Source organism: Nelumbo lutea, chromosome 5 (genome assembly GCF_056320005.1).
Source record: "Nelumbo lutea isolate HS-2025 chromosome 5, American lotus-T2T, whole genome shotgun sequence".
In the NCBI taxonomy this organism is placed as follows: Eukaryota; Viridiplantae; Streptophyta; class Magnoliopsida; order Proteales; family Nelumbonaceae; genus Nelumbo; species Nelumbo lutea.
Window position 1 is genome coordinate 85,444,510 of NC_142688.1, and position 23,430 is coordinate 85,467,939.

Below are 23,430 nucleotides of genomic sequence, written 5' to 3' on the forward strand. Positions count from 1 at the left end.
GTTTTCCCTAGCAAACTTAAAATACTCTTTCAAAGATTCATAGGGTTCATAGCAGAGTCCGCTGGCATTTCTGGGAGCAAATTTCCTTGTGATGGACTCCTTTTGGTCCACTGTGTCCTCTTGATCTTGACAGTGACACACACACAGACTTTATAAGATTCAAACCGATCTATTTTCTCGAGTTAAAAAAATCAATCAAACAGACCGCCACTCTACAAATCACTGTACGCATGGTCCATGATAGAGCTTTTATATTTGATAACGCAGCCTCATTTTCAGTTTCAACGATTGCCCCCACATATAGAGGCTTTTCTTCCATCAGATTGGAATATATTCAACTTCCATTGGCATTTCCCCACATTCTTCCACCCGAGCGGCCGAGCCCGAGGGATCCCCTCGTTGAGTCTGTAATATTAGTCATCGTTATTATCTGTCCCATCTTTCCCCAAAGGCCAAAGCGGGATACTTCTATTCCTCGAGTCGAGACAGAGCTGCCTGCTAATGCCAAGGACCTGAAGCAACAGTAGCCATGGTGGCCGAGACGACTCGTTTCGAGGATCGGGTGCTAGAGACAGTGAAATGTTGCCAAGAACGGAAAGACCCACCTTTAGTATGGGCTATGGAGGTCTCCAAATGTGTCAGAGAGGCTGGGTTCAGCCTCCCCAGCCCTGAATTAGGTGTGGTGTTGGTTTCTAGCCTCTGCTTCAGCAATAACAACCCTTACCTCTGGAAATTTCTCGACCAAGCTATCTCCTCCGGCCTCCTCTCTTCCCTACAAGTTCTCGCCCTCCTTACCTCCAGGTATCCACCCCATCTCCATTGTATACCTTATACGTGCTTACGAAATCTCTTTGCACGTTGTTATTGTTTTCAATTTGGTCTTTTCGATTTGCTAATTTATCTTCGTATCTTGTTTTTCTTGATTTCTTTTAGTTTTATATTCGGCCAGCTTAAATTTATGATTCTAAATTTGTGGATATTTTTTTAATAAACTAATGTTCTGAAAACGTAGTGAGCTAAAAAAAAAGTTCCTGAAAACGTGGTAACGGCATCCCAACCGAGTTAAATGATTTTGGTACAAATTGTTCGAAAAGCAAAAAGAAAGAGAGGATAAAAACGTGTATGGTGGTTGATTTTATACACAATGTTCAGAGGAGGAAACAGAGAGCATTTGCATTTGGAATAATCCATTCTTAGGTGTCCGAGTCAACTCAGTTATCTAGTTCCCAAGAGGCGATCAAATACGCAGTACTTAATAGTGGTTTACGTTGTGATGTTTCTTCGACTATTCTTGCCTTGATGCATGGCGTGTTCACTCTAGTCTCCAAGAGCCGACCAAGTACATATTCCAGAGTCATTACCCTTTCAGTATTTAATAGTGTTTTTTGTGGTGATATTTCTTCGGAGCCGTTGCTTGGTGCAATTGTAAAATGCTGGGTTGACAAGCGTGACAACATGGGTTGGAGTCCGCCACTTTGTGCAAAAAGTGCCAGTGGTTAGTTCATATCCAGGCCATGGCCACCCCTCCCAAGGCCTCAGATAGCTGGACCAACATTGTGTACTGGTCCTTCATGTGGAGATGTTTCTTCAACTCATCTTGCCTTGATACATGGTCTGTTTACAGGGAAAGAGTTCATGGAGGTGGATTTGAGTGTCAAAAGGTCAAAATTTGAAGGGGAAAATGCCAAATAGCTCAAAATGGAATTCAGCAGATATACTTGATCTTTATGCAACAATTAATAGAAATTGGCTAAAATTTCTAGAAGCATAAATCAATGATGACGAAACTGACAGTTCAAATATTTTCTGATTGGTTATATTAAATTATTCAACTTCTACTGATTTACAAATTCTTTGCAAATTTTAGCCTAAGAAACCATCGTTCTATAGTCTCATATGAATATGTGACAGGTTCATAAGAGATACGACTCTCTCAACTGCAATGCTGGATGGTATCCATGTGTGTTGGCACGGGATCTGTTGGGGTTTTTAGGTTATGTTGTCACCATGATTCAATCATTCATGATGAGGGAGAAATTAAAGAAAATGTTGACCATGGAATTAGAGTGATGGGTGAAGTGGAGGAGTGCCTTTGGTATATCATATATTGGCATATGGAAATGAGATTAAAAGGAAAAATTTATAAGAAAACTATAATACCGGCAATGTTATACGAAATAAAGTGTTTGGCAATTAAAAAAATATATATATATACAAAAAAAAAGAGTATAGCTTAGAATATGAGATGAGGATGTTGAGGCAGATGAATGGAAATACTAAAAATGGCAGAATCAGAAATCAATACATTCAATAAGACTCGTGAATAGCTCCAATAGGTGACAATATGGCCGAAAGTTGATTGGGAGGGTTAGGCCATATGAATAGATTCCCAGTGATTCTGCAGCAATGAGTGGTTTTGTGCAAGTAAAAGGTTCTAAAAGAGCATGGAGAACAAAAAAAGTGTAGGCTGAAGTCGTAAGAAATGACCATACAACCTATTATTTAACAGAAAACATGACTCTTGATGGAAGACAATGGTGGGATTAGATTCATGTAATGTGCCCAAAATAGTGCTTTTGGGTTATGGGGGAAGTAGGTGAGACAATATTTGGGTAATGGGGAAACCGGATGGTCTTACATGTCAAGTTTCCTACTCTCTTCAGTCTAGATGTAGGCATACACTTGATTTTTTTTTTGGTATTATATAATACACAGCACAGGGGGACTCAGGGGTAGGGACAGAGCAGGGTGCATGTAAAATCTACTGACCTCACCACAGAGAGCCTGCAGTTCCGTGGGTTTGATCCTGTGCCTCCATTTTTGGAGTAATGCCAAGTGACCATCTCAAGTACTAGGTCATTGGCAGCATACACTTGATTTAGAGAGGGAAGTTCATCTCTGCCAATAATCTAAGGACATGCTAACTCATACTTCGGGTTTAGTCCTGTCAGAAACTCAAATCTACTCAATTTGTTTTGAATTTCTCACAATTAGTTTTATACTAAGGTTTGAACATTCGATAAATGATCATGTCCTCCCGTGTACCATGAAGGGATGAATAATACTCAACAAGAAATTTCATCCGCTGTCACACACTGGGCATCTCCTTCTGTAGTTGATAGATGTGTATTATGTTTTTTCTCTGTTGAGACAAGTTTCAGTAGCCACATCCTGAGCCTCTTTGCTGTTCTAAGGAAAAAAGAACCCTTTAATTATCTGTGGCTGCATAGAGTATAAAAAGCCAAGACATGACCATTTAGGTTTTAGATTCCTACTTGTTATAGTCTAAATAGGCGATTAAGATCAGTCAAGATGGTTGGATCCTATCAAACCATTGTTAATAGACATGCCTTTCTTCGTGACTATAGTTGTCAAGGCATCTAGGTGATTTTGGGCAACAGTGGGGTGCCTAATCACCTAGGTGATAAGAATTTCATAAAATAAAAAAAACTAAAATTTCCCTAGTTCCCTAGTTTTATATACCATTCAGCATGCATATTAATTGAAAAAAAATAGCAATTCTCTTTATTAAGAATATTACATTCCTCTCAAAGCATGGCAAATATTTTGAGAAAAGGTAAAGTATAATTGTATTAATAAAAGGTCCTCTATACCATGGTTTCAAGTGTCGCCAAATGTTGCTAATGTCGCCCGACATATGTCGATGTCGAGTCTCACCGACATGAAAATGGATGGTAATATAAAAATTACATTATGTCGACTAATGTACATTAAAAATATAATATATTAGTATATTATATTAATATAATACAGTATATTAATATAGATTATTCCATTAATATTTCTATTTAATATTTCAAATAAAATATTTATAAAAAGAATTAACAAAATATAAAAACAAAAGAATAAATTAATTACTTTATAATATAAAACATAAAATATTTTTCAAGTAATAAAATATTAACTAGTTAGTATTTTTTAAAATATTTATTAAAATCAGAAAATGTTTATTAAATTTTATAATAAACCATATTCTACATTTAATATAAAAAATCAGAATAAATTTAATAAATTTTATACTAAATCATAATTTATTATAAATTTAGTATTAAAAATCATAATAAATTCATTAAGTTTTATAAGAAATCAGAATTTATCATAATCTTAAGACTACAAAAAGGAGAATCAGTTTATTAAATTTATAATAAAACATAATGTATTATAACTTTAACATTTAAAAATCAGAATAAATGTATTTCTATTTACTAGTGTGAAATAAATATATTAGAATTTATAATAAATCAGAACAAAAAATAAGAAAAGAAAATATCAGATAACCTTGTAAAAACATCAAAATGCATAATAAATCAGTAAATTGTCATTTACTAATTTGTTATTGATCTTAGTTTCTTAGCTTTATATAATGGTTGGGAATAAGTTAATAGTCTAGAAATTTGTATTAATGCTTCTTTTATCATTTTACAAAATATCTTTGCATATTTCCACAATGTCTCTAATTTTTACAATATTTCCCCTCGACATTTCCGACATATGTCCTATATTTTGGTAAGCGACATTTCCATCGACATCGACATTTTAAACCTTGCTCTGTACAATGAGTAGCTGTACAAAAAAGGACCTAAAAAAAAAGGCCATCCTCAAAAAGTATAATCGGAAGTATTGTCTCTGAATCCAGTATGTATAGACATCCAGCTTCTAATAGCCTCTATAACCGAGTTAATGGCCTCAGCTTCAGTAGAAGATTTGTTTTTGAAAACCCTATTGTTTCTTTCTGACCACACAAGCCCAAAGAACTGCCAAGAGGGATGGAAGACCAGCAGATCTTTCCTTTCTTGGGCAGCCCCTGTAGATGCCATTCCTCCAACAGAGCTTTAATTGAGGCTGGCATGCACCAACTTAGATTCAGAGCTTTCAAGAAGTGAGTCCAAACTGCAGAGCTAAACATGCAGTGGAGGAATAGATGCTCAGAGCTCTCAAAGCATGGCAAATTATTGGCTACACAGGCTTAAGGAAGAAAGAATATCACAAACTTCCAAGTATTGCATGAATCTTTTTTTTTTTGATGGGAAGGTTTGCAAGAATCATTTGAAACAGCAATGTAATGGAATCAAACACATATGCAATATTGAAGGAATTGTGGTGGATCCTTGAACTCTATTTTACTGCCATCCCTCCCATCAAAATCCAGTTGTCCAACCAACCTGCTACGACTCATCCACCAGAGTGTCAAAGAATTCTTTTTTCCCCCATGTTTGATGAATTGCCAGTCAGAATTCTTCAATCTGGACCTTTTTCTCCTGATTTTCCTCAGAAACTCCTGGGAAACTGTTTTCTTCTCAAATAACCATGAAAGCAATATGGATTAGTTCCCAAGAAAGATGTGCAATAAAAAATAAATAAAAGCTTCTTCTGATATTGTGAGAAGTAATTGCATGGATCATGGATATGGCATGGCGATGTCTGTGAACTTGTAAGCAGTCAACTGTGGTAAAAAAATTGCATCTTTAGAGATCACTGAGCTCTATGATACTACCAAGTAATAAATTAGGGTTTTCTGTAAGAAGATATAAAACGGAAGAAGATAACCAAGTGGTAGAAAGATAAATGATTGGGGAGAATGAAATAAAGGCCACACCCCTCACTTCCCACCTTTTATTACTGATGATAAAGAAGTGTAAGAGTACAAATACCTCAAGAGATAGCCAACCAAATAATTAAACACGCATACCGACAACAGCAGTGCATGACCAGTCATTTGATGACTGTTTTATATGGCTGCTAAAGTAAACTTATGTTTTTATTTCACTTCCTTATTTCTACCCCTCATTTTTTCCTTCCTGTACTAGGATGACTTGTTGTACTTTGTAGCTTTGTTGTGCATTTTGGAAAAGTAATAATAGGTACATGCTTTTTTTAAAATATGATTACTGGTTCTTTCTTAATTGGCTTGGAAAGTAATATGATTGATGCTCACCTCTGTCACTCATTTTCATGTCAGGGTGATTCCTCATCGTCGAACTCAACCAGAGGCTTATAGACTCTATCTTGAACTTCTCAGCCGATATGCCTTGTTCCTTGCTCCAGTGGGAACAAATCCCTGCAGGGAGAAGTGAGCATTTTTATTTCATTTGATCCAAGTATCAATGAGGGTTAAAAGTTCCAGCTAGAGAAAATGTCTTCTCTTTTTAAGTAAAATATTCTTCATTTAATTTCCTTAGGAGTTTAAAAAGGTATTAAAAATGCCATTGAAATTTCCAATATTTTGAGATTTCATTTAGGTTACAATTGTAAACAGAATGTAATCTATGAAAAATATCTCATGTGTTTTGTTTCTCTTTAATGAGATGTAGTTATCTTCTCTCAAAAAAAGGGAAGAGGCTTCAGTGATAGGATTAGAACATTGAAAGATAAAACACAACAAAGGGAAAGCAGAAAATAACTGTAGAAGTGTCAGAAGGAATAGATATATTAATAATTGTCAAGTCCTCTGATGTAATCTTGCCAATTTTTCAGTAGAATTCTGGTCTCTAGCCAGGTTGAAACCTGGTATGAAATTGAAATTTAAAACCTTGAATTTAGATGGTTCTATAGATATAAATGACTACATCTTGCACATAATAAAGCAATATTTAATCAACTGAGCATTGATGATAATATATTATGCAAGTAAAAGAAGAATTTCATATCTATGTGCTGTTAATTAGATGTCTTGTAGCTTTTAATTCAAATATATAAAGTATCTTCTAATATTTCCTAGATGCATTATTTTCTCTTTTTCTCCTTATGTTTTATCCCTAATATTATGTTTTAGTGCCAGACTTCATTATATGCTGATAATATTTATATTTATTTCCTAAGAGCTGACCCCATATAGTTGGGATAAGGCATGGATGATTATTTATATTTATTTTAACTTTTGTCATTTCCATGCATATCATGATGAATGCCTCAGAAGTGGCTGATCTATACTCAGTGATAATGATTCTATGAACTGTTCTTGGTTCTGAATTCACTCCAGTTCATATTGGTAGTCTCTGAATCTTGAAACAGAGGGTGCATGCTTGCTATGTCCTATGATATTATAAAACTCAAAAATGCTAAATAAGAACATTATAATGCTTTTTTTTTTTTCCTTTCTTGTACCCAGAAAGTTAGGCAAGGGATGATTGGAGGAAATGTAAAAATGCCCAGCAATATGCCATTACATCACCACTTGAACCTAGTTATTCTCATGCATTTTCTTCTTTTGCAGGATTGCAATATCTGTTGATGATGCCCTAGAGCTTTCAAAGAGTTATGGGTTTCATGTAGTGGAGTTTGGACAGGCAGTAGTGCTATTTCTATTTACTGTCATAATCAATTTAATTGACAGCACAATGGATGATTGGGGTTTGCAACCTGCATCAGTTGGCAAAATCAGTGGCTTATTTGGAGGTGGAGAACACCAGGACATGGATATAGATTCTAAAGGGAATCAAAATGACAAAAGAAGGGAACACCGTGAACTGCTAAAGAAAACAAATGCTTTTATGTCTATGGAAGTGTTGGGAAAACTGACTGAAAACAGAAAAGTGATGGTTCTACTTCGTCTTGTCCACTTGAACATGTATGTGGTCGCCATTCTCTTTCTAGTGCCTTTTCAGGTGTAGAGCATATAATGTTCAGTTTTGCTCTTGTTAAAATTTGCCCCTTTGTTAGATAAATTTGAATCTCAAGTACTTAGTGGTACTTAATCAGAATCCAGAAACTAATAAAAGCCTGATAGAGCATCTAGGAATGAAATCTAGGTATGGCAAATTTCCCCATTTCCTCAATCCCCATGGGCACCCACCTTGAATGGGGTGGGGATGAGGATGATTTTCCCCTGTTGGGATGGGGAAAATCATTTTATAGGGATAAAATGAAATAGGGAAAATCATTTCATTTGAATCTATTTTAATAAGATTGCAAATTGTAACTATTTTATTTAAAAAATTTTGCAATGAAATGGGGATAAAATAAAATGAATTTGACATCATAAAAAATGGTGGGGAGTGGGGATCCCCATGGGAGCGGGGACAGGGATAACCCTGTCCCTGTTGGCAGGGACGGGGACAGAGATTTTTGTGGGGATAGGACTAGGGAGTGGCTCCCTGTCCCCGCCCCTCCTTGTTGCCATTCCTAATGAAATCTGTAGATCGAAGAATCATGTTAATTTTGGATTAGAACCTCTCATAGATTACATTCATTTGGATGATGGATACTGCACCTTTAATTTTATACCATTTGTCCTGAATATTGATATTCTGCTTATTATGGTACTTTCAATTCTAAATAACAGAGCTTCCTCATGCTGTTTGAACTTTGAAGAATAAATTGTTAGTTTTCATAGTTGATGATAGCTTTTCTCTTAGAGATTATTGATCCCCCTCCAAGACATCCTTCTAAGAAAGGTGTACATATTCTGTTATGTGCCTTAGGAGAACTCACCCCTAAAAGCTAGCTGTTAGAGGGAGGGAACCCAAACACATGTATACCCCACAACAGCATCCCATTGTACCGATGTGGGATACCTCACATTAGCATCCCATACTACCAACATGGGACAAATGGATCGTAACATATTCCCTTGGTTGATGAGTAGGTTGCAGGTTTGATGGCAGCTCTCTGGAATGCTGAGCCACTGGGTAGGATGGATTTTCCTTGATGGAGATATCATTTTTTTTGGATATTTAGTGGATAATTGGAGACACTGGCTCAACCAAGATACTGATGTAGTTTGTTATTTAGTAGCAAAATAAAAATTAAATAAACTCACAACAGGATTCAAGTAATGTAAAGCAAAGAGAGGAGAAAGAAAGAAGAAGAGAGAAGAGAGACAGGAGGGTGAAGACGGATCATGGTTTCTAGTCTTTCCCATGATTTCTTTTATTAACTATCATAACTAAAGGGGAGATTGCAGCAGTTCTCCCATATAGGCAGCATATTAAATGATGAAATAAGCAACTTAGTAGCTTAGCCCATAGGTCCACTAATGAAAGAATAAAATTTGACCAACAATAATAAATAAAAATATCAACTAAACAGCAATAAAAGCAATATATCTCTTTTGTAGGCTGCATGTAGTGAGATCATTTATCATCTACTCATCTCCTGTCCTTATGCCACTAGTATGTGGAAGCATTCTTGGTTGGTTTGGTTCCTGGTTGTTCTGGCCTTCTAATGTGGAGAGTTATTCAAGTCTTCTTCCATCTCTTCAAGTACATAAAGGTAGAGGATCATATGGATATGTTCACAGGGTGTTGTTCTTTTGGTGGTATTGGAAACAAAGATTTTTTTTTTCAGGTTAAAAAGTGACCTCTGGAAGTTCTGATTGACCTAATCACCATCAGGATGGTTCATTGGATCTGCACTGAAGAAGAATTCAGAAGTTCTAGGCTTATAGCATGGATGACATGGTAAGGAACCAAGGAATTCAAACATGGTGGCATCTCATCAAGTTAATAGAGTCATAGTGGCCCAAGAATGGGCTACAATTATTGCCCAGTTTCAATTGACAATGGAAATCCTACAAATAATGATCTAGCATTTCTTTTACAAGGTCTCAGATTAAATCTATGTTGGTTTGCATATCCTTGGAGGTGAAAGGGGATCCTCAAGCTGTGACCAAGTAGATGTTGGAAAGAGGTCTGTTGACCATTTTTTTATTGATAAATTAGAATTTTATTAAAACTGAATAAAAGAATCAGTATGCACAATATGCCCAGCACCCCTTTTACTAGTAGGCTAGCCTCAGCCATCTAACCACAACTCTTGTTTTTCACTCCCTTGTCTGGCTAGGGTATCTTTCTAGGCACCTAGCCATTGGCTGGTTTTTAAAGAGTAGTTTTGTCCCCAAGGACTTGTCTTCCATCAGTTTACAAGCCTTGGTGGAATTACTTCCAATGCTCAAAAGCTGGTCCACTTATACATCCTCCTCCACTTACAAGTCTTCCCAATCACTATTGGCATCTAAATCTTCTCCTTGAGCTCTACAGTATTTCAGATTTGGCTTATCTGGGTGGGGTCATGGCATTCTCAACCAAGGTAAAGCCAAAGGTTTTGCTACCAAAATTCTTTCTACCTGACTTTGGATGGGCATCCCTGGGACTTTGCCTTTCCATCAAAGATTGACAAGGGGCCTTTCAACTTCCATTTTCTTCCAAGAGGGGAAATGGCTGAGTTACCTTCCTGAAATGTTTTCCTTCCTCCTATGCCAGACCTCCATGTGTACAAGCAGCATCCATGTCACCATCATCTTCCTCCAAAGTTCCCTTCCAGAGCTTGGCTTCCAAAGACAACAGAAGTCAGGCTTTGTAGGTGACACCTTCAACGTTAACCTCCACCATTCTAGGGATGGTTTCAGGGTTGATCCTTAGCAGTTTCAACATCACCACTCTAATCTTTGTTGCATCCAGGTCTTCAAGAATACCCCCACAGAGATTAGCAATCTTCTTGAACGTTTTTTCTGACCAAACATGGAAGGGGAGCCCTACCACTTTCACCAAAGGGACTCTTTCTAGGATAACCATGTTGGAGGCAAGATTCCATTTTCCGATGACCACCAAGCCCTCTTCCATTTGGATTTGGAGAGCATGAATCTCCTCCTTGATACTGGGCAAGTCCAATAATGCTTTTCTGTCCTAAAAAGGAGTTAACACCAGGGTTCCTCAGGTCACAATCTTTTCTTAATTCCATCTGCAACCCGATTCCAATTTGTAATTTTCTTATTCAACAAACAGAACAAACCTTTTGCTCCAATTCAAAAAGTTTTTCAACCCTCTCACCATGGCCTTATGCATGTGTGAACTACAAAACATCGAGGTAGTAACTTCCTCTTGGTTCTTCTGCTTAGCCACACTGTCAACCTCCATTTCCTTGATGGTAGTTCTTCACTGGCCTCAAGAACTGGGTTAGTTGTCATGCTATCTTCGTTTCTCAACTAGAACCCCTGTAACGTTTCAGAGACCACAGCCCAACCCTCCCTTTGTTTATCCATCAGGGGGCAAATCATTTGTTTTCTTCATTTCCCAAACCATGCAGTCAACATAATAAACCAGCCTTTGAGGTTGTTTATCATTTCTACTGTAGAAGTCTTCAATTCCTCTGCAGAAAATTCCTCCAGTTTTGCATCTTCACCAATTTGATCGCCACGTGTAGAAAACACTTAAATCAGGTTATTGCTTCTCTCAGCAGATAAACAGTCGCTCTCTTTTCTTCCCTTATCTTTAATGTTTCTTGTCTCCTAATCTTCACCTCTTTGAACAGGAATTTCTTCACATCCACTCTGATTTCCTTCTGACATCTTCCTGCGGGTTCAAAGTTTCCTTCTGTCATCTTCCCCCCAAATACCATATTCATGCAATATCCCTTGGAAACGTTTTACCTGTACTGGATCTGTGTGCAACAAGTTGCAAAGTTTATCAACAGAAATGCCAAAGCAAATTCTAGTTTCTGTGTATCTTCCTTGTCTGCAATCAGAAATGCCAAAGCAAATGAGCTTCGTCACCAATCTGACCAGGCTCTTCAAGAAGTTCTGGGATTGTCTTTAGTTTATAACAGTTATTTCATTTATTGGTTGAATATTAATTTAGTAAATTTCTGTTACTATTTATCAATTTGCTTTTTCTTGTTGATCTTCCTTTCCTCATTGCTAAATCATATGCAAACTTGTGGAAGTTAGAGTTAAGTTTTTTGTTCTTTTTGTTTCTGTTTCATGATACCCTGTAACTTGAAAGTAATTTTAATAAGTTACTGATTGGCAATTTCTTTTGAGAAATAGGGCTGAAAAATTCAATGGCCTACTCCAGAGGATTCAGTTTCTTGAATCTCATAAATCGGTGTCCCCAAATATAAAATCCTCAAGTCAGATTTTGGTAAGGCTCTCTGCAAACATAAAGAGGGGTCTGGATTTGGAATATCAATTGAACAAGCGCCAGCTTTTTGGAGTGATGATTGATATTGGATCATGTAGCTCAGCATCTAGTTACAATTTTGGAGCTGGTCGGGCTGCCTGTTGGGTTCCTTTTGATATATACGTGGAGACTGCAATGGATGGGAGACAGCTCCCTGCAACATCGGCTGTTGATGTACTTACAGGTCCCTCCCCTCCCCCCAAGAATTCTCTTTTGGTCCTACTATGTTTCATGTCCATCATGTTCCTATTATCTTGTTTGTTGTTATCTTGATTAAAGAAATGAAGGATTTTTAACAGCTTATATTCTTTTCTTTCATTTTCCTTTTTAATAATATTGATAATCTAAATGCAGATTTAACCAAAACACTCCAAGTAATTAACCGGGCAAGCTGGCAAGAGACCTTCCAAGCACTCTGGGTTTCAGCCCTTCGGCTTGTTCAGCGAGTTGAGAAACCCACGCCTCTTACGTAAAATTCCTTGAAAAGGAAATGTTATGATATTTACCATCTCGAATATTCTTTATTGCAGGAGCGTGATCCTCTGGAAGGGCCTATTCCACATCTTGATGCACGCCTCTGTGTTCTTTTGTGTGTTGTTCCCTTGGCTATTGTTCATGTTTTGGAGGATGAAAGGGAAGGTACTTCATCTGGGAATATGGGGACCAATTGTAATCATGGAATGGGTGGGACTGACTATGCTTCCAGAAGACAAGGATTAGTTGCATGCCTTAAGGTTCTTGGGCAGTTTTCTGGACTGTTATCTCCTCCATTATCAATTGCTAGTGCAGCTAATAGTGCTGCTTCAAAAGCAGCGAATTTTATTTCAAATTTCAGGAATGGGAATGATGGTTTTAGTGGAAGTGGCCATGGTGATAATTGTGTTAAAGCAGGTGACCTTGCTTAAATCACTAATTTTCTCTACTAGTCATTTCACTAACTCTTAATGCATTCTTTACCTAGTGAGTGCTGAGTGGTTTTATAGATTGCTTGTTTCTTTGTTTTGCTCACTGTCTGCTTTGTACATACAGATGGCTTCTTTATGTCAGTTGGGCTTAATATTTCCACTCTCTGGCAGGGGGAAACATGCTTCATCTCATAGTGGAAGCTTGCATTGCAAGAAAATTGATCGACACTTCAGCATACTTTTGGCCTGGTTATGTGTCTACATCATCAACCTCACTTTCAGATTCATCACCAGTTCAAGTATCTCCTTGGTCGGCCTTCATGGATGGAGCTAACCTAGCTGGTCCCCTAAGAAATGCCCTAATTGCAACCCCTGCTTCCAGGTATTTCAGTGGTTTAATTGCTAGTAGCAGTGGTGACTAGGGTATGTTATTATCTAAAACCAATTTCATCTGATTTAAGCTTAGCGGAGATCGAGAAGTTGTATCATATTGCAATAAATGGGTCTGAGGAGGAAAGATCAGCTGCTGCAAAGATTCTATGTGGTGCATCTCTCAGCCGTGGTTGGAATATTCAGGTACCTCAAGCATTTAGCAATACTTCTAGCTGAACAAGGGTTGTGATATCTGATTCCAATTGAATATTAAGATCATTAGTTGACCTAGTGAGTTGTTTGATATGAAACTGTGTTTATTGAGGAATCCTCTTACATTTTTTTAAACTACTTTTTATTCATGATATGACTTTCTGAATATATGTTAACTAGAGATCCATTGCCAAATCATGATCTTGACTACATTTTTTTTTATGGATAACTGAAATTTTATTGACCATGAAGAAAGAATTATAATAGTACAAAAAACTGCCTGTCAGCCCTATTCTTGGGTTCTTAGGACAGACTTGGTAGCTGATCCTTACATTTGATAGATATTACAACTGTCTCAAAATATTTCAGACTTATTGACTCCATTCTTAGCTTAAGTGTTACGTGCATAGCTCCAGCCTCAGTTCATGTCATTGTAGGCATAAGACCCAGTCAAACCATTAACTGATCTGGGCTATTATGGTGTTAATAGTGGGGAAGAAGAAGGTTATGTTTAAGTAAATAGTGGAGTCTGTAAGGTGGTTTGTTATGAGTTATGTCAGTCTAAGAGTCAGTCTGAGAGTTGTAACAGTTGTTTCCAGTTGTTGTCAATCCATTGGCTGCCCTTGGCACCTAAGAGACATTGATGATCAAACCTCTAGCCAAGCTCTTTAGCTCCCTTATACCTTATCTATATTTGCCATGGTTCTTAGGTTCTTTGGTTCTTCCATTTAGCCAATCCACTACTGTTTTAGAATCACCTTCACAATCAAATTAGTGAAGTTGGACACTCCTAGCTCTGAGTGCATACGAAGCAGTTTTCAATTCCACATTGATAGCATTCCCTTGACATATCAGTCCAGAAAACATGGCCAGAATAGATCCTCTTTCATCTCTGAACACCCTGTACCTGAAGGCCCGGGGTTGCTTGGGCTGCAGCCATAAAAATTGAGCTTGATAAGATTCCTCCCAGGTGGTAGCCACTGTACTGAACATTTTCTTCTTGAGATGGAAGAGTAAGCCATCCACGACCCACCTCTCAAAATATCAGCCATGGAGCCTTCATTGTCTTCACTAAATGCACCACTTGAACAGAAATACTCTCAATGAGGTCCTCCTTAGTTCTCTTCTTGTCATTGGACACCTTATTATTCCTTTATCTCCATACCTTCCAAAGGATAGCATCCCTTGTACATCTCCATAACGTCCTCTCTCTTTTCATTGGTAACACAATGAAAGAGGATCTAAATAGGCCTTCTAGATCTGCAGGGGGATTCCACTGACAACCAAAGAGGGAGAGAAACCATGCCCAAATACTAGTAAAAAAAAGACAGGATATTATCTTATGGTAAGATACTTCTCCATTTGCATTGCTTAGAGAGCAAATGTGCAGTGAAAGGCATCAATCGGGTCTTTTCTTTTGTGAATGCGTAAAGGTGTTGAGTACATTTATCACTCATGATATTGCCTTGAGATCCGCACTTGGGTAGAAGTAGTTTTGACCCTTATAAAGATGAAGACAAACAGGAAAACTGGAGCAGTGCAATCCAGAGTCTTATGTGATAGGTGAATACCATCTAGGCTAAAAGGAAAATTTTATGGAACAGTTGCAAGGTTAGCAATGCTGTATGGAGCAGGGCACTGGGTACCCAAGAAACATGTCCAAAATATGTGTATGACAAAAATGCAAATATTGATATGGATGAGTGAGAAAGCTAGGAAGCATAGGATCAGAAATTAATTCATTTGAAGTAACCTAGTAGTAGAGTAATCAAATGAAGGAAAACAGACTAGATAGTTTGATTATGTATAGAGAAGACTACCATCTACAACACCTGTAATAAGTGAAATGGTCTATTACAAGTTGAAGGGACTAGAGGGGCCTAGGGGCAGGCCAAAAAGGACATGGGTTGAAGTGGTAAGAAATGATTTAGGGGGCTCATAATGTAACAATGAAAATGCTATTGAACAAAATGAAATGGTGAAATATGGTTATTGTAGCCAACCCCATATAGTAGGGGCAAGGCTTACATGATGATTATACCACTTTTTCTGTATTCACATATCATTATAAGAATGGTTTTCTACATATAGCAAACTTTTTAATAAAATCTTTTGTGTCTAGTTTTAGAATTACAAATTGTTAGCTAGTTACCAACTAGGTTTTAAATGTTTGGATTCCATTCAGTTTTAGTTTGTGTTGGACTTTTTCAAAATTTCAGAATTTTGGGCAACTTTTTTAGTTAATTTTTAAATATTTTAATATTTTTAGTATTTTACAATCACAACTTCATTTAGCCACTTGAAACGTAGAAAACTAACAAGAAAGACTATGGAATTAGTAGATATTATGAAAAAGAGAAGGATAAATATTGCATCATGGTTTTAAAAAATGACTCGGAAATGGAACCATTTTGGCCACCGGTTTCTGGGTTGATGGTCCAACCGTCCGATTCGAATGGACGGCCTGTTTTGATAGAAAAAAAAATTAAAAATAAAAAAGGCCAAAAACCGTTGAACGAGTTGACAGGTCGACAGTTCGACCACCCGAGTCAATGGGTCATTGACTTTTTCAACGTTTTTTTGCCAGGGACCGGGTTTGGGGTAAAACGGAACCGGTTGCTTGGACGGTTCCCGGGCTGAACGGTCCGATCGTCCGGGTCAACGACGGTTCGAAAACTATGTATTGCATGCTTAGAAGAAACTAAATGAAAGGTAAAAATGATAAGGAAATTGATGGCTATATATATATATATATTAAAACAGAGCGGTCATCAAATTTTCTCCTTTTTTTGATTTTTTGATTTTTTTTAATTCCATGTCATTTCTGAAACAATCAATGAGATGCACTTTCCCAATAACCTAAATAATCTCTTCTCGTAAAATTACTCCTAAACTACCTCCCTCACTATCCCCCACTTTCTCCAAAATTATCTCTAATTCCTATTTATCCTCTCCCATACTTTTTATTTTTATCTATATAAAGAAAGTTTGGATTAAAAAATTTAAGAATTATTTAAATATTCTAACAAAATTATATAATAACTTTAAAATATTTATTAAAAACACAAAAAAATAACTTTATATTTTTACAAAATATATCATGAAATTATGTACTAACAATTTAAATTATGTTTTTTCGGATTATCAATTTAAATGTTTTTTAAATATTTAATAATATGTAATAGCTTTAAATAAATAAAATTCAAATAACAAAAAATTTTAAATATTTTATAGATTACTTAAATATTTAAATAACTAAATATTTATCATAACTAGATTTTAAATAGTTAAAATAACAAAATTATATAATAAATTTAAAAAATTATTCAAAGTAGAAAAATAATTATAACATAATATTGAAATTAATAATAATTTAATATATTACAAAATTAATAATAAAATTATGTAATAATAGTATAAATTATGATTTTGTGTATAATTAAATTCAATAAATAATTAATATTCTAAAATTTAAATATTTTACATATTATTTACGTATTTAAATAATTAAATATTTTAAATAACAAAATATTTAACATAACTAGATTTTAAATAGTTAAAATAAAGAAATTAAGTAATAAATTTAACAAAGTTCTAAAAAGTAGAAAAATAATTATAACAAAGTTATAAATAGTTAAAATATTGAAATTAATAATAATTTAATATTTTTACATAATATTGTAAATAATTAATTTCACTTATATCAAGCAATAATTTGAGAAAATAAATTTCAAAAAAATTAATATTTATTAATAATAATTTTAAACTCTTGATTTGTATTTATTATATAATTATATATACTAAAATTAATATTTATTGTCTTTTGTGATAAATGTATTTTCAATGATTATGTATAAATTTATTTCGTTTTGTTATTTAACTGAAAACTTTCAATAATTATTGGAGATTAGATTACTATTATTGAAATTTTAAATTTAATTTATTGTACGTATTGTATTTTTTGTATTTTTGTTATAAGTTATTGATTAATATTTATTAGAGATTAAACAATTATTTTAGATTATACTATTTATTGACTATGTTAATATATTTTTAGTACTTATTGTATGTTTGTAATTTCTGTAATTATTGTATTTTTCATTATCCATATATTTTCAATATTTGTGTTTTTTTGCTATAATTTTTCAATAATTATCGATGATTAAACTATTGTTATTTATTTGAGATAAGATTATTAATTTAGCTAAAATAATGAGTGTTCATGAGTTGGTTCGGTTTGGTCGTAGGCTATTTGGCCAACCAAATTGACTTGGTCAGGTTAGGGAGTTGGTCAACTGAAATCGACTAACCTTTTGTGAAAACTGACTCAATTTTTTGGTTTGGTCAATCTGTTCAAAAGATTTAAACTTAAAAATTATAGTGCAATTATTAAAAAATAAATTTAAAAATTAGATTTATGATATAAAGCATTTTAGACTAAGAAATATGGGAAAATTCCCACTTTTCCATATTAAATATTATATTAAAAATATAAAATATTAATATATTTCCATGGTTAGGTCGTTCGATTTTGGTCAGTTTACAAATGGCCAAAGTGAAACTAATCCAACTTGGTCAAATTGGGAAGTTTTTGAACGAAAGCCAACCTAAAATACTAGAAAACCAACCAATTTGGGTCGAGTTAATCGGGTTGGTCGGTTTCATCAGTTTGATAAATAAACCTAACTGAAATTAATTATTGTTATTTTTGTATTTTAAAAAATTTATTAAAAGTAGTATAAAAAATATTAATAATTATTAATTATTTAAAAAGTTGAAAATATAAAACAATTGTATACTTTTATGTGTTTCTATTAGGGTCATTTATTAGAACACACTTTTAGGGATGGCAATTTTCCCCATCCTTGATGGGGACCCGACTTCTCCGACTCGATGGGGCTAGGGATGGGTATTATTTTGGCGGGGGGGGGGGCGAGGACAGGGATTAATAGGAATCCCCGGTCGGGGTCGGGGTTGGGAATGGGTATATATCAAAACATATTTAAAACATTATTTATAATTTAATTTTTTTTATTTATTTTAAAAAATACTGGGGATTTGGGTCCCCGTGGGGAACCCATCCCCGTCGAGGATCGGGGATGGGGGTTTATTTCAGAATCGGGGTCGGAATCAGATCCTCGCCCCATTGCCATTCCTACACACCTTATAGTTTTACATATTTACTTAAACCTACCTTATAATTTTCATTTTACTAAAGCATCCAATATATTTTACAACTTATTTACTTAATCAACCTTTCATTAAGGAGTGTTTGTTTTGCCATTAGGCCCATGATATTTTATTCCAAAAATACCTTTAACACTATTTTGTATAAAAAAAATTTACCAAATATAGCCAATAGAGTGGTTGCCCATGTCTTGTTAAGGGCAAAAGTGGTTTTTAGTATATGACCCTTTCTATTATTTAGCTTTCTCTTAATAAATCCCGTGCATTGCACAGGTCCCCGCTAGTTGGAAAAGTAAATAATAGAAATGGAGTAGCGATAATAGTAAATAAGGGTCTAAAATATGTTGTAAATTTTAAAAGAATTGGCGATAGAGTAATTTTAACTAGACTTGTTTTAGGTCAAGAAATCATTAACATAATTAGTGCTTATGCACCTTAAGTGGGTTAAGAAGAAAAACATCAAAAGAGAATTTTGGGAAAACTTAGAAAGATTAACCTAAGAAATGTTAAATGAAGAGAAGATTTTTATAGGTACAGACTTAAATGGACATGTTGGAAAAAGAAATGCAATATACGATATGGTGCATGGAGGATTTGGGTTTGAGGAGAGGAATGAAGCAAAGGATACAATCTTGGAATTTGTAGTAGCTTATGAGATATGATGTGGAAATTGTAAGCACATTTTTCCAAAAGAAGGATGAACACTTGATAACATTTAAAAGTGGTCCAAATATAAGTCAAATATACCTTTTTCCTTACTAGGAGAACAAAAATGAATGATGTGTAAGGATCACAAAGTTATCCCAGGGGCAAGTTTAATCACACAACATAGATTAGTGGTGGGAAATTCTTAATTGAAGGGAATTCGGAGGTGGTGATAGGGTGGCTGAATGCAGACAACAATGGTTTATGGAGGTATAGTAATCAGAGGAAGAAATTTAAGTGGCTGGTGTGGGAGATGGAAGTTAAAATGTGTTGGGTCAAAAGATCAGCCAATTCTCTAGCTGATGGTTTAGCTAAATAAGGGGCAGAAAGGGATTCAATGTTTTGGGCTAAGTTGTAATTTTTTGTCTCTACCTATTCTTTTGTTTTCTTGATTGTACTTGGAAGATAAGTGTGTTTGCCTTCCTTATGTAACCCCTTTGGTGAATTAATGAAATTGTTATTGATAAAAAGAAGAATTAGGTGGGAAAATCTAAAAGGAGAAAAGTTAGCTAGTTTAGAGATAGGTTAATAGTAGAAGGAAAATGGGATTTAGATGGAAAGACAAACGAGATGTGGCTTGAAATACCAAACTACATAAAGAAAGTAGCAACTGATGTTTAAGGAGAATTTAAAGGAAACCAAAAAGGTGCTAAAGAAACTTGATGGTGGAATGAAGAGGTTCAAAATATGATCAGGTAAAACAAGCATGGTATAAAGATCGACAAAAATGTAGAAATAGAGAAAAATGGAAAAAAATATAAAACTATAAGAAAGGAAGCTAAAAAGAAAGTGAAGTTGGCTTACAATGAACTCTCATAAACTAAACACTAAAGAGAGAGAAAAAGGAATCAATAAACTAGCAAAGATGAGAAAAAGGAAAGAAAAAAATTGAAACCATCTTAGGTGTATTAAAGGGGAAGATCAAAGAGTCTTGATAAAAGATTAGGAAATCAAGGAAAGATGGAAAAACTATTTTGAAAATTTAATAAATGAACATCATGTAGAGGTCACTAGCAAAAGGGAGACTGGTCATACTAATTGTGTTGGAAATAACATGTGCCTTTGTAAAATTAAAATTGTTGAAGTGAAAGAGGCACTAAATAAGTTCATAAAAAAAAAAAAGAGGCGCTAAATAAGATGAAGGGAAAGGCGTTTGGATCAGATGATATTCCAATAGATGTGTGGAAAGTATGGGAGGGGTAGGCTTATTATGACTAGCTAAGCTATTTGATAAGATAATGAAAGAAAAGAAGATTCACAATGAATGGAGAAAGAACAATATGGTGCTTATATTTTAAGAAGAAAGGTGATATAAAATATGTAATAATTATTGGGGGATTAACTCATGAGCCACGCTATGAAACTTTGGGAGGGAATAATTGAGCAAAGGTTACATCATGAGACAAGCGTATCGGAGATCCAAAGAGATCAAGTACGGAGTTATCTTTCTTTTGAGACAATTGATAGAAAAGTTTAGAGAAAAGAAGAGAGTTCTCCATATGGTGTTCATTGATCTAGAGAAAGCATATGATAGAGTCACCAAAGAGATAATATGTCGAGTCTTGGAAAAGAAAGGACTTCCTAATAGGTATATTGATCTAATTATGGATATGTTTGAGGGTGCAATAACCAATGTTAGAACACCTGTGGGAGAAACATCAGGTTTTGCAGTTATGATGGGTCTTCACCAAGGTTCAGCACTTTGTCCTTGGTGTATGTTGTTTGTTGATGGCATTGTTTTAATTGATGGAACTAATGAAGGATTAAATGCAAAATTAAGTTTATAGACAAATAACTTAGAAACAAGTTGTTTTAAAATAAGTAGGACTAAAACAAAATATATGATATGTAACAATGATAAGAGTGCAAATGAGGATTCACTTGGGATTAACACAATGTGACCTTTTCCGGTATCTTGGTTCAGTAATTCATAACAAGGGAGAGATTGAGGAGAATGTTGTCCATAGAGTTAGAGCGGGATGGGCAAAATGGAGGGGTGCATCCTGAGTCTTACGTGATAAATGAACACCACTTAGATTTAAAGGAAAATTTATAAATGTTGGAAGATTTTTGTAATTATGTATTATATTTGATTATGTGCTATTTTAGGTAGTTGAGAGATTTGTGAGTTGTACAAATTTTTAGGAATCAGTTTTATCTTTCCTTTAATTAGGGAGATTTGTTACCTAGTTTGTATTCTAGAGAGAGCTATAAATTTTGATGTACGGAAGCATAAATTGTCATTCCATTCTTCATATCTTTCCGTCTCTTTTTTATGGTATCAGAGCGGAAAAGACCTAGGGTTTGTTTCTTTGTTTCTGTCCCTAAAAATGTCCGAAGTCACATCTAGTTCTCAGCCTTCTCAGCCTGAGCCCCAGATTGTCCGGAATCTGCCTGAAAATCACCATATTCAGATCACTACAATCCGACTAAATGGTGACAACTTTCTTCGGTGGTCACAATCTGTTCGCATGTATCTCAGAGGGAGAGGGAAAATTGGCTATATCACAGGAGACACGAAGAAGCCTGATGTGAAGGATCCAGCCTATGCTGTTTGGGATGCTGAAAATTCCATGGTGATGACATGGTTGGTTAACTCCATGACTGAAGAGATAGGTGCAAATTATCTCTGCTATTCTACAACCAAGGAATTATGGGACAATGTCTCACAGATGTACTTTGATTTAGGGAATCAATCCCAAGTGTACAAATTAACTCTACAACTCGGAGATATTCGCCAAGGTGAGAACTCTGTGACTAAGTATTTTAATTCTCTTAAGAGAATTTGGCAGGACCTGGACTTATTCAACGATTACGAGTGGAAGTCACCCGATGACTGCAATTATTACAAGAAGATGGTGAATGTTGGCCGAGTCTTCAAGTTTCTTGCAGGTTTAAATGTTGAATTCGATGAGGTTTGTGGCCGAATTATTGGAAGAAACCCTCTGCACCCAATCGGTGAGGTATTTGCAGAAGTACGCAGAGAAGAAAGCCGGAGACAAGTGATGCTTGGAAAGAAGGTTGCAGGTACAACCGGACCTGTGGAAGGGTCAGCCTTGATTATTTCCAAGGCCCAATTCAGTCGAAAGTCAGCCCAAAATCAGCGGGTTGGAGACAAGAATAACCTACACTGTGATTATTGTGGGAAACCTCGCCATACCCGAGAGAATTGCTACAAACTACACAAGTGGCCATCCAATTGGAGGGCGAACAAACCTAGTGAACAGAATATACCTACAGCAAACGAGGTTGAATCATCCCCATTCAGTAAAGAGCAAATAGATCATCTTCTTAAACTTCTAAAATCCTATTCGTCATCTGATACTCTTGTCGGGTCTATGGCACAATCAGGTAGCAATTCTTTGGCACTCTCACCTCTAGGAAAATCCGGTCCTTGGATCATAGATTCAGGGGCCTCCGATTATATGACAAGTTGCTCTAACCCATTTAGTTCCTATTATCCTTGTTCTGGTATTGAAAAAGTGAGAATAGCTGATGGTAGTCTTTCATCTATTGTAGGCAAAGGAAACATTAAAATTTTAGAAAAAATTACTCTGAAATTTGTTTTACATGTTCCAAAACTTGCCTGCAATCTTCTTTCTGTCAGCAGATTGTCGAAAGATACTAATTGCTCCATTCTTTTTCTTCCTTCCACTTGTGTTTTTCAGGACCAGAACTCGGGGAAGACGATTGGAACTGCTAGAGAGATAAATGGACTCTACTACTTTGATGAAACTGCTACTGTTAATAAAAAAGTTCATGGTTTAAGTAGTACGAGTTCAATCCCTATCTGTGATCAAGTTATATTATGGCATAGAAGATTAGGGCATCCTAGTTTTCCATATCTCAAACATTTGTTTCCTAAATTGATCAAAGGAGTTGATTGGTCAAAACTTCATTGTGAGGCTTGTCATTTGGCTAAAGATCATCGTGTTTTATTTCCAATAAAACCTTATTTTGCTTCAAAACCATTTTATTTGTTATATAGTGATGTTTGGTGCCCATCTAAGGTTAACACACTTTTTGGAAAAAAATGGTTTGTGACTTTTATTGATGACCATACAAGGGTATGTTGGGTTTACTTGTTGGAAAGGAAATAAGAGGTTGAACAAAGATTTAAAGAATTTTTCCTA

At 35.3% G+C, this 23,430-nt stretch overlaps 1 protein-coding gene across 1 annotated transcript in view; it reads left to right on the plus strand.

Annotated features, from left to right (window-relative positions):
* Nucleotides 1–277: 277 nt before the first annotated feature.
* The window catches only part of LOC148853242 (mediator of RNA polymerase II transcription subunit 33A-like), a 54,421-nt gene continuing 31,268 nt past the window's right edge, over nucleotides 278–23,430 (plus strand). The window contains exons 1-8 of the mRNA XM_088946860.1: nucleotides 278–801; nucleotides 5,981–6,091; nucleotides 7,235–7,588; nucleotides 11,783–12,099; nucleotides 12,270–12,361; nucleotides 12,446–12,806; nucleotides 12,992–13,202; nucleotides 13,282–13,396. Coding sequence (XP_088802986.1) covers nucleotides 530–801; nucleotides 5,981–6,091; nucleotides 7,235–7,588; nucleotides 11,783–12,099; nucleotides 12,270–12,361; nucleotides 12,446–12,806; nucleotides 12,992–13,202; nucleotides 13,282–13,396 — 1,833 coding nt within the window. The 5' untranslated portion in view covers nucleotides 278–529. The remainder of the gene's footprint in view (nucleotides 802–5,980; nucleotides 6,092–7,234; nucleotides 7,589–11,782; nucleotides 12,100–12,269; nucleotides 12,362–12,445; nucleotides 12,807–12,991; nucleotides 13,203–13,281; nucleotides 13,397–23,430) is intronic.